The sequence below is a fragment of the Macaca mulatta genome, chromosome 5 (genome assembly GCF_049350105.2).
Source record: "Macaca mulatta isolate MMU2019108-1 chromosome 5, T2T-MMU8v2.0, whole genome shotgun sequence".
In the NCBI taxonomy this organism is placed as follows: domain Eukaryota; kingdom Metazoa; phylum Chordata; class Mammalia; order Primates; family Cercopithecidae; genus Macaca; species Macaca mulatta.
This window is the reverse complement of record NC_133410.1, coordinates 57,464,955-57,477,507: the sequence shown is the minus strand read 5'-3', so window position 1 is coordinate 57,477,507 and position 12,553 is coordinate 57,464,955. Positions and strand designations below refer to the sequence as shown.

Below are 12,553 nucleotides of genomic sequence, written 5' to 3'. Positions count from 1 at the left end.
GGACACAAACATGTAAGCCATTAAACCTTTTGAAGAGGCAGCTTTGCTGGTGGTATTGTCTTGTGCCACAGTGAGTCGTAAGTGAAATCTGAACCAAAAGTGAGTTTATGAAGACCGGTGGGCAGGAGCTCAAGAGCTGCAGGGTTGTCCTGCAGCCAGTGCCTGATGTGCCCCAGCTGGGAAGCTGATGAATAGCTGAGATCTGTATCTGTGGACCTGAATGTTGATCCCTCGCTTCAGATTGACATACCTGATGCACTCAGTGAGAGAGATAAAGTCAAATTTACAGTGCACACAAAGACCACACTGCCCACATTTCAGAGCCCAGAGTTTTATGTTACAAGGCAACATGAAGACTTTGTGTGGCTACATGACACTCTTACTGAAACAACAGACTATGCTGGGCTTATTATTCCACCTGCTCCTATGAAGCCCAACTTCAGTGGTCCTCAAGAGAAGATGCAGAAACTGGGAGAAGATGAAGGGTTTATGACCAAAGAAGAATTTGCCAAGATGAAACAAGAACTGGAAGCCTACGTGTTGGGCGGAAAAATACTAAAGAGATGTTTGGTGGCTTCTTTAAAAGTGTGGTGAAAAGGCTAATGAATTCCTTTTTACTGGAGTCAGGGAGGTAGATGACTTCTTTGACCAAGAGAAGAACTTCCTTATTAACTATTACAATAAGATCAAAGATTCTTGTGTGAAAGCTGACAAAATGACCAGATCTCATAAAAATGTTGCCGATGTCTATATCCACACTGCAGCCTGCTTATATAGCCTGGCTTTAGAAGAGCCCACAGTCATCAAAAAGTACCTATTGAAGGTTGCTGAGCTATTTGAAAAACTTAGGAAAGCAGAGGATCAAGTTTCATCAGATGAAGATTTGAAGCTAAGAGAGCTCCTCTGATACTACATGCTCAACATCAAAGCTGCTAAGGATCTCTTATACAGACGCACCAAAGCCCTCATTGACTATGAGAACTCAAACAAAGCTCTGGATAACACCCAGTTAAAGAGCAAAGACGTCAGGTTGGCTGAGGCACACCAGCAGGACTGCTGCCAGTAATTTGAACAGCTTTCTGAATCTGCAAAAGAAGAACTGATATATTTCAAACCGAAGAGAATGGCAGCATTTAGGAAGATTCTAATTGAAATGTCTGAACTGGAAATAAAACATGCCAGGAACAATGTCTCTCTTTTGCAGAGCTGTATTGACTTGTTCAAGAATAACTGATATGCCTTCACTCAGAAGAAAAGAAATGAATGTGAAAGAAAACCAAGCATCACTTGCACTTAAGTCATTACCATGGAAGATTTATTAGCTTTAACTTTAGTTTAAAATTATGTGAATAAACATTTTGATTTCTACAAATCTTAAAAAAGAAGAGGACATAAACAAATGGAAAAACATTTGATGCTCATGGATAGGAAGAATCAATATCGTGAAAATGGCCATATTGCCCAAAGTAATTGGTAGATTCAATGATATCCCCATCAAGCTACCATTCACTTTCTTCACAAAATTAGAAAAAACTACTTTAAATTTCATATGGAACCAAAAAGGAGCCCACATTGTCAAAACAATCCTAAGCAAAAAGAACAAAGCTGGAGGCATCATGCTACCTGACTTCAAACTATATTACAAGTCTACAGTAACCAAAACAGCATGGTACTGATACCAAAACAGAGATATAGACCAATGGAACAGAACAGAGGCTTCAGAAATAATGCGACACATCTACAACCATCTGATCTTTGACAAACCTGACAAAAACAAGCAATAGGGAAAGAATTCCCTATTTAATAAATGATGTTGGGAAAACTGGCTAGCCACATGCAAAAAACTGAAACTGGACCCTTTCCTTACACTTTATACAAAAATTAACTCAAGATGGATTAAAGGCTTAAACATAAGACCTAAAACCATAAAAACCCTAGAAAAGAACCTAGGCAATACCATTCAGGACGTAGGCATGGGCAAAGACTTCACAACTGAAACACCAAAAGCAATGACAACAAAAGCCAAAATTGACAAATGGGATCTAATTAAACTAAAGAGCTTCTGCACAACAAAATAAACTAGGCTGGATGCAGTGGCTCACGCCTGTAATCCCAGCATTTTGGGAGGCCAAGCTGGATGGATCACAAGGTCAAGCAATTGAGACCATCCTGGCCAACCTGGTGAAATTCTGTCTCTCCTAAAAATACAAAAATTAGCTGGGCGTGGGGGCACATGCCTGTAGTCCCAGCTACTTGGGAGGCTGAGGCAGGAGAATCACTTGAACCCAGGAGACGGAGGTTGTAGTGGGCAGAGATCATGTCACTGCACTGTAGCCTGGTGACAGAACAAGACTCTGTCTCAAAAAAAAAAAAAAAAAAAGAAACTATCATCAGGGTGAACAGGCAACATACAGAATGGGAGAAAATTTTTGCAATCTATCTATTTGACAAAGGGCTAATCTCCAGAATCTACAAAAAAGCTTCAACAAATTTACAAGAAAAAAACAACTCCATCAAAAGGTAGGTGAAGGATATGAACAGACACTTCTCAAAAGAAGACATTTATGTAGCCAACAAACATGAAAAGAAGCTCATCATCACTGGTCATTACAGAAATGCAAATCAAAACCACAATGAGATACCATCTCATATCAGTTAGAACGACAATCATTAAAAAGTCAGGAAACAACAGAGGCTGGAGAGGATGTGGAGAAATAGGAATGCTTTTACACTGATGGTGGGAGTGTAAATTAGTTCAACCATTGTGGAAGACAGTAGGGCAATTCCTCAGGGATCTAGAACCAGAAATACCATTTGATCTAGCAATCCCATTATTGGGTATATACCCAAAGGATCATAAATCATTCTACTACAAAGATACATGCACACGTATGTTTATTGCAGCACTATTCACAATAGCAAAGACTTGGAACCAACCCAAATGCCCAGCAATGATAGACTGGATAAAGAAAATATGGCACATACACACCGTGGAATACTATGCAGCCATAAAAAAGGATGAGTTCATGTCCTTTGCAGGGACATGAATGAAGCTGGAAACCATCATTCTCAGCAAACTAACACAAGAACAGAAAACCAAACCCCACATGTTCTTACTCATAAGTGGGAGTTGAACAATGGAAACACATGGACACAGGAAGGGGAACATTACACACTAGGGCCTGTCCAGGGGTGGGGGTCTAGGGGAGGGATAGCATTAGGAGAAATACCTAGTGTAGATGGCAGGTTGATGGGTGCAGCAAACCACCATGGCACATGTATACCTATGTAACAAACCTGCACAATCTGCGCATGTATCCCAGAAGTTAAAGTATAATTTTAAAAAATTAAAAAAAGAAAGAAAATTGTCTAGAACCCAAAATTATCCTGTAATTTTTTCACATACAGTGTCCAGACTCAGTTATTTAAAGAGGAAGCAGAGACCAAACAACAACGTGACTAGAAACCAAGGGAAAAAATCGACACAGGCTCAGAGGGGATTCAAATAATATAATCATCATGTGCCAATTTTTAAAACAGCTATTTTCTTACTCTGGGTTGTTATAGGGAAGTATCTTAGACTGGGTAATTTATAAACAACAGAGGTTTATTGTTCACAGTTCAGGCTGGGAAGTGCAAGATCAAGATGCCAGCAAATTCAGCATTTGGTGAGGAGCTCTTCCTCATAGATGGCACCTTCTATGTGTACTCACATGGGAGAAGGGGCAAACAAGCTCTCTCAAGCCTCTTTCATAAAAGGGCACTAATGCCAGGCATGGTGGCTCACGCCTGTAATCCCAGCACTTTGGGAGGCCGAAGTAGGTGGATCACGACGTCGGGAAATCGAGACCATCCTGGCTAACATGGTGAAACCCCATCTCTACTAAAAAAAAAAAAAAAAAAAAAATTAGCCGGGTGAGGTGGCGGGCGCCTGTAGTCCCAGCTGCTCAGGAGGCTGAGACAGAAGAATGGCATGAACCCAGAAGGCGAAGCTTGCAGTGAGCCGAGATCGCACCACTGCACTACAGCCTGGGCAACAGAGCGATACTCTGTCTCAAAAAAAAAAAAAAAAAAAAAAAAAAAGCACTAATACCATTTGTGAGGGCAAAGCCCTTATGACCCAATCACCTCCCACAGGTTCCACTTTGGGGTTTAGGTTTCAACATATGAATCTATGGGAAAACACAAACATTTGGACCATAATATATACTTAACAATACAAAAAAGTAAAAGATAATACTGAGAATTTCTGTAAAGATCTTGTTAAAAAACATTAATTAAATGGAAATCTAGTACTAAATACCACAATTTCTAAAACGAAGAACTTAATTGATGGGTTTAATACATTAGACTCAGGTGAAGGGAGAATTAATTATCTGGAAAATAGGCCAGAAAAGCACAGAGACAAAAGGATGGGCAAAAGTGAAAAGAATATAAAGATGTATAAGGTATGATGAAAAAACAATTAATACATGTGATTAGAGTCCCAGAGGGAAAAAAGAAAGTAGAGAAAACAAACTGAGTAGATAAGTGATGAAAATTTTCTCAAATTGATGGAGATTTCAATCCATGCATCAGGAAGACCACTACCCTTAAGCAAGATAGATACAAAGACCAGCACATCTAGGCACATGATAGGCAAACTGTTATACACCAAAACAAAGAGAAAATCTTGAAAACAGTCAGAGAAAAAACTACCTCCAAAATAGCAACAAAATTTACAATCGACTTATCAGTGGAAATAATGGAAACCTGAAGACAATGTTCTACAGTGAATTCATTCATCCATGAGATAAATATTTACTGAATATATGCTAGACACTGTTATAGGTACTTGGCAAACATCAGTGAACAAAACAAAGAATGAATGTTACTTTTATTGTGTAAAATTATATAATAAACATTTTTAAGAGAAGGAATTAATTGTATAAAGCATGTCTGACAGTACATTTTTAAAATCTAGTTCATGTTTGCTGTTAGAATTATTATTTAAAAACTTAAGTTGAGGACAAGAGCAGTGGCCCCCACCTGTAATCCCAGCACTTTGGGAAGCCAAGGTGGCAGGATTGCTTGAGTCCAGGAGTTTGAGATAAGCCTGGGCAACATGGTGAAACTCTGTCTCTATAAGAAATACAAAAATTAGCCAGAAGTGGTGGCATGCACCTGTAGTCCCAGCTACTAGGGAGGCTAAGGTAGGAGGATTGCTTGAGCCTGGCTGGTTCAAGCTGCAGTGAGCATGATTGCACCATTGCACTCCAGCCTGAGAGACAGAGCAAGACTCTGTCTCAGGAAAAAATAAATAAATAAACAAATAAATATTTAAGTTAAAATTTAAAGTTAAACAAGCTAATGACTAGTACTTTTTCAGTGATGGATGACATTCTTTATAATCAAGCACAATCTATATATTAAGCTGCTAGGGAAAATCTAATAGATTTTGGGTAATTAAAAATCACAGAATTTCATAGCTAATCTTTCTTGGTGACCCTAGAGGTCATCTTGTCCAGACTACTCATTAGAGAGGAAAAGATCAAGGTGCAATGTGTTTAACTGACTTGCCCAAGGTCACACAAAGAGTTAAAAATATGGTTCCAGTGACTCCTGGTCAAATGTTCTTTGTTGTTGTTTGATTTGCAAAATTATTTTTGGAAAGGGGAGGGTAATTTAATTTTTATCAATGGAACATGTACATATTTTAAAAAATAAAATGATTTCATAACACTTAAAAAGCAGCAGTCTCCTACCCTTGCCCTGCGTATCTCTGAATTCCAGTCTCCAGAGAGAAACATGCTTAACTTCTAACACTAATATTATTAGTCTATTGTTTGATAGACTACTCTTTGTTGTATGATAGCTTATTTTTCAGTGCATACATCATAAGTGTGTGAGAGGACTCCATTTTAGTCATTTAAACAGTACACAATTTTCATTTAAATAGTACAGGTGAAACAACAGATTACTGGTGATCCTGTTGCTATATGTAAGATAGGACTTTTAACTAATTTAATTGATTTTCATGTGTGATTTATGGAATGTCTTATTTCTTTACAGTTGAATACTGGTTGCAAGGGATTTGTGATTTCATAAATACATATCTTCAGAGAAGACAAGGCTTGAATTTTACATTGCACATATTTTTTATAAGCATTAAAAGTATAAAAGGTTAAACTAAAAAATTTCCAAAGTTTCTAATATTTTAATTAAAGGGAATAAAAGTGTCTTATAATTAATAAAACTGTTATAAATAAGTTAACAAAGAAACTACATATAGCAAATAATTTTCATTTTGGTAGAATATTAAATATACTACCAACTTGCCTTTGCCTTTTGAAGTGATGTTTATTTTAGCCATCTCACTATTTGCTTTGTAATCTGGAAATTCTTGTGATGGAAACAGCCAAAGAATTGAAGATAAGAAAACACCAAATAGTGAAGAAAATATTTTTATTCACCTGGACTCCATTGAATTTATAGGAAAACATATAAATCTAAAATCTAGTAATTGAAAATGCTATGGATATAGAGATATTATTTTTAGTGTAATTCTTTCTAATTTAAAATTACTTACATATATGTCATTTGCAAAATGGATCATAAGACTGGTTACTTACATGAGACAAGAAGCTGGCTGTAGACTGGGAAGATGGTACATTAGAATGAGAACGAGTAACAGATGCTGGCTGGAGAAGGCGTGGTTTCAATGAAGAATTTGAGGTGTATCCAGGGCCCTGAAGTTCCTGGAAAACAATATAGAGGTGAGCAAAATAACTGCCAGCCTACAATTATAAAGAATTGTGAAATCGAAATGTATTTTTTGATTTCACAGACAAAATCCATCATTGAGATTTAAAAATATGTCTGTAGCTTTAAACTATACTTCTTAAAATAGACATATATTTCAGTGTAAAATGTACGATTTTAAAAAAACGTGTTTTGTCATGTAGATTACATCACTTTTGCTATTCCCCAAACAAGCAAATGTATTTGCACTTAGGGTTTTGTACTCGCTTGACTCCTGGGCATGGAAAACTCTTGCTTTGGGTATTCCCATGCAGGTACTAGTAAACTTGTTTGTATTTCACTCACTTATTTTAAACTAAGGATAGTGGTGCTTCTATCTGTTACGATATATGAAAAGGATAGGTATAGTATATAACAATGCACAGAGCTTATCATTGCTATTAATAGTATCAAGTAATATTGAAATATACTTGAATGTGTATCTATGGTACACAAGAGAATATAAAAGCATATCAAAGAAAGGCATTATTTTTGCTTAAATTACTATTTATGATGACCTTACTTTTATATCCAAAGTGTGTTGAAGTTTTAAGCGCACTGATTCTTGCTCCTGACGCTGTATTATATCTTGACATTCTGCAAACTGCAAAGATGCCTACAAAGGAGCAATCATAAATGGCTTATCTTCCATTCTTTATGCACTTATATTTTATTAACCTATAAATGCAGAGCTGCCATCTCTTCAAGAAATCTTCCTGCCCTTCCACCAAACTATATTACAATGATCTATTTATCTGTTTAATTCAGTGAACTGTGAGCAACTGGAGGCCACGTTTTTATCCTCTATACCCCTAGCAAATACATAGCTTTTAGTATGTGAAGGGCAAACAATGAATGAACTAAGGATGGAATGAGCAAACAGCTTTACCAAAGTATAAAAATTTATATTAAAATAACCACAACTGGCTGGGCATGGTGGCTCACGCCTGTAATCCCAGCACTTTGGGAGGCCGAGGCAGGCAGATCTTGAGGTCAGGAGATCGAGACCATCCTGGCTAACACAGTGAAACCGCGTCTCTACTAAAAATACAAAAATTAGCTGGGCATGGTGGCGCACACCTGTAGTCCCAGCTACTTGGGAGGCTGAGGCAGGAGAATCATTTGAACCCGGGAGGCAGAGGTTGCAGTGAGCTGAGATCGTGCCACTGCACTCCATCCTGGTGACAGAGCAAGACTCTGTCTCAAAATAAAATAAAATAAAATAACCACAACTGAAATTTACAGAGTCAATATAGCATGTTTTAAGAAACGAAGGTAGCAGAGGTGAGATCGCAAATTGTTGTATCTAACCATAAAGGCACTGCTTTCTTAGCAATCAAGGATGGTTTTGAAACAATTTTAGGCTTCCAGACTTTCCAGGTGACAGGAAGAGATATTTATTTTTCTACAATAAATGGCAATGAAAAACAGTATCACCGATCCTTCTCATTCTTTAAGCTATGTTTTCTATATGTACTTTCTGGACCCCACGAAGTGCCAGCCATTAGCATTACTTTATCATTTTATTGACATTATTAAGAGACTGTCTTCTACCAAGTGCCCAAGTCACTTTTTGGTGGTAAGTCAGGTGCTCATGGAGACATTTTTACTTATTCAGGTCACTAAGAGTATCAGGAACATCGTAACATCTTTGATCTTACTGCCCTGTGACTATGTTAGCCTGAAAAAGAAAACCTGGCAAAAAGTATGCATTATGACTACATTTTAAAATTCAGAAATGCCTTCTCTATAGGATAGGTATTTCCTCTGCGCTAGGTGATTGGGATACAACATAAATTGATACATTCAGTTCCTGTCTACACAGAGCTTTTGTTCAGAACAATTCTATTTGGTTAATAACTATTTAGTTGATAATTACTTTATATGTTTAGTTAATAATTACCTTATCCAGAGCAACTTCCATATTAGTAACCTTTTCTTTCAAACGGCGTTCCTGGGATCGTAGAACTTCCAACTCCCCAGCCATCTTGTTTTTTTCTGTGGCAACAGTACTCAATTCCTGACTGAGTTTACTCTTCTCTTCTTTCAGAAAATGTTTCTCCTACAATTATATGAGAGAAAAATATCAGAAATCACCTGCTGATGTAGATGCTAAAAGGTAACAGAAATATAAAATTTTTGTTTAAGGGACCCAGAACTAGATAAGTTTAATTTATATGCCATTTAATTGCTTCTGAGTTGTGGTTGGGAGCTGATGGGAGTATGTTATTATGTACTCTCTCCTATTTTAATCATTGCTGGTATTATTACTTCTTTCTAGTGTTAATACATCTTTGATAAAATCTACAAAATATGAAATAACTATATTGTCCTAAAAAGACAGTGTTTTAGTGAATTGGGATCAAATAATCGTATATCAAATTTTACTAAAATTTATTTTAAACAACAGAGATTTTCAAAATATGCATTACTTGAAAGTTTTATGGATTTCTATTTTGTTTCAAGGTTGAATATTCATTTCACAAATGCCTACTGCAGACCCTGTGACAGAAAAACAAATGAGACATATAGTTCCTGCCCGCAAGTCACTTAACAGCCCAATGATGACAGTGAGCTTACTGATCTAATAGTCTCTGCTATTAAACAACATTTCATTAAAATTAGTTCATCCCTCCAAAAAAGCACCATGGAATATGTATACAAAAATAATAAATGCATAGTTGTCAAGTTAAAATACAGACATCAGTTCGTTGAGTCTACATTTCTTTAAATATGTATTTTTTCATAGCGAAAAACGTTTATTGTAAATAAGGTAGAAGGTGTTGCTACTGTAAAATGCAAAAAAGTTTTCCTTTTCTGATTAGATTAGGCAGAAAAGGCTTCAGAAGGAAAGGGGGATTAATTGTATAGGCTTTCTCCTTTTCGTTTGGAGGGAATATCATAGAGCTATGATGAATATTTTCTTTTCAGCAGGGCAGGCATCTTTGTTGACAGCAGGCAGTAACCTCTTAAAGCTGTAAGTGCTATCAGGAAGGATAAGCACTACTTTAGGTTCCCAAAGGCCAAAAAAAAAAAAGAGAAAGAAAAAAATGAATTCAGGATAAGAGAAAGGAAGGCAAGAAAAAATTGGAAAGAAGAAATAAAGAAAGAAGAAATAAGTCTACATGATAAGGGGTATGCACAAATGTAGGTTTATACTTGTTAATATTCAGTTGCAAATACTCTGAAGTATTTTGATACCTCATCATGGATAGTAAATTAGCAATTACTTTGGTTGCACTTATTTTCTACTTGTTATTTACTTTCTCACCTCTGTTATAGTCTGTTCTGTTATAAATCTTCTTCCAAAATACACACGTTTTCCAAAGTAATGGATATACCAGGGAACATTTGAGTATTAGGCAAATTTCATGGTTGCTTATTTGTGAATGAGTCTCATTCATGAGAAACACTAGGTCAATGCAGAAAACTCAACCTAGCTAAATACAGCTGCATAGGAATACACAAGAAGCGTACATGCACACCAACACCCACCTACCAGCTACCTCAGTTTTACCATGTGTTATGAACCACATCCATATACATGCAATGTTACAGGAAACTCTCCTTCTACTCCTCCACAATAACATACAAGCTGCATATACACTTAAGAAAACTTCTGGTCATTTTTAAGACAAAGAGCTATACTTATTGTTGTATTTATATATTTCTTAACAATTTAGTATGTGTAAAACTGCTATTGTTTTTATTAGGTTCCTATTTTTTTATGCATCACAAATGAAATTTGTTAGTGTGGTGCTCCTGATCCCATTGTTCCCATAAGCCCTGTGGTTTTTATTACACAATTTTGCATAGCACAACGATTTTAGAAACATGTATGTCACATTATAATGGAACTCACTGTATTTTGTTTATAATCATTTCTTGCCTCTACCAAGAATGTTCTTTTTCCCATTTCCCACGTTTTGTTTTGTTTTGTTTTGTTTGAATTGTGTCGTTCTTTTATCCAATAAAGAGAATATTCAATACATGGAATGGTTATTACATAAACATTGTGTGCCCAGATTTGAACTAGAATCCATGGAATCTGACAGTGTCTCATATTTACTTTATTTTGCATTTTAATAATTAAGCAGCTAGCAATGTTAACAGATTTTCATATGTATATTGATATATTTGTATTTCTTCTTTTATAAACTTTCCATTCATGATTTTTGATCATTTGCATTATTAGTCTTTTTTTAAATTGATTTTTAAGGCCAAATCAAATGCTGATTTGATCCTGATTCAAGTATAAGAATATTCTGAGAGCTTTAAAATATTATAAAAGTGTTGATTCTGGTTGGTTCTGATTTGAACTGATTCACTAATTGTTTTATTCATCCACTTAGCCACCATTCATCAGGCTTCTATTACATGTTCAAACTCAAACATTCTCATAGGCACTGGAAGATATAACAATAAGCTGCTGTTTCTACAGTCAAGTTGATCACAGACCTGTAGCAGAGAAAAATAATGAGACAAGCAATTGTAGACAGGATCATTTTACCATTAAACAAATGTAGATTTTTTTTTTCTATTTGGCATTCATTAACTTGCCTTTCCTAGTAAATAATGCTTTCCTTTATTTTTATTTTTTATTTTTTTATATGTTAAGTTCTAGGGTACATGTGCACAATGTGCAGGTTTGTTACGTATGTATACATGTGCCATGTTGATGTGCTGCACCCATTAACTCGTCATTTACATTAGGTATATCTCCTAATGTTATCCCTCCTCCCTCCCCCCTCCCCACAATACGACCTGGTGTGTGATGTTCTCCTTCCTGTGTTCAAGTGATCTCATTGTTCAATTCCCACCTATGAGTGAGAACATGCGGTATTTGGTTTTCTGTTCTTGCGATAGTTTGCTGAGAATAATGGCTTCCAGCTGCATCCATGTCTCTACAAAGCACACAAACTCATCCTTTTTTATGGCTGCATAGTATTTCATAGTATATGTGCCACATTTTCTTCATCCAGTCTGTCACTGATGGACATTTGGGTTGATTCCAAGTCTTTGCTATTGTGAATAGTGCCGCAATAAACATACGTGTGCATGTGTCTTTATAGCAGCATGACTTATAATCCTTTGGGTATATCTCCAGTAATGGGATGGCTGGGTCAAATGGTATTTCTAGTTCTAGATCCTTGAAGAATTACCACACTGTTTTCCACAATGGTTGAACTAGTTTACAGCCCCACCAACAGTGTAAGAGTGTTCCTATTTCTCCACATCCTCTCCAGCACCTGCTGTTCCCTGATTTTTTAATGATTGTCATTCTAACTGGTGTGAGATGGTATCTCATTGTGGTTTTGATTTGCATTTCTCTGATGGCAAGTGATGAGGAGCATTTTTTCATGTGTCTGTTGGCTGTATGAATGTCTTCTTTTGAGAAGTGTCTGTTCATATCCTTTGCCCACTTTTTGATGGGGTTGTTTGTTTTTTTCTTGTAAATTTGATTGAGTTCTTTGTAGGTTCTGGATATTAGCCCTTTGTCAGATGAGTAGATTGCAAAAATTTTCTCCCATTCTGTAGGTTGCCTGTTCACTCTGATGGTAGTTTCTTTTCCTGTGCAGAAGCTCTTTGGTTTAATTAGATCCCATTTGTCAATTTTGGCTTTTGTTGCCGTTGCTTTTGGTGTTTTAGACATGAAGTCCTTGCCCATGCCTATGTCCTGAATAGTATTACCTACGTTTTCTTCTAGGGTTTTTATGGTTTTAGGTCTAATATTTAAGTCTCTAATCCATCTTGAATTAATTTTCGCATAAGG

General features: G+C 36.3%; 1 protein-coding gene and 1 pseudogene across 1 annotated transcript in view; one reads left to right on the top strand and one right to left on the bottom strand.

Annotated features, from left to right (window-relative positions):
* Positions 1 to 12,553, bottom strand: part of CCDC158 (coiled-coil domain containing 158) — a 102,784-nt gene that overhangs the window by 31,678 nt on the left and 58,553 nt on the right. Inside the window, exons 15-17 of the mRNA XM_028848487.2 lie at positions 8,684 to 8,842; positions 7,304 to 7,396; positions 6,612 to 6,737 (exon numbers count right to left, since the gene is read on the bottom strand). Coding sequence (XP_028704320.1) covers positions 6,612 to 6,737; positions 7,304 to 7,396; positions 8,684 to 8,842 — 378 coding nt within the window. The remainder of the gene's footprint in view (positions 1 to 6,611; positions 6,738 to 7,303; positions 7,397 to 8,683; positions 8,843 to 12,553) is intronic.
* LOC106998346 (sorting nexin-5 pseudogene) lies at positions 460 to 1,260 on the top strand (annotated as a pseudogene).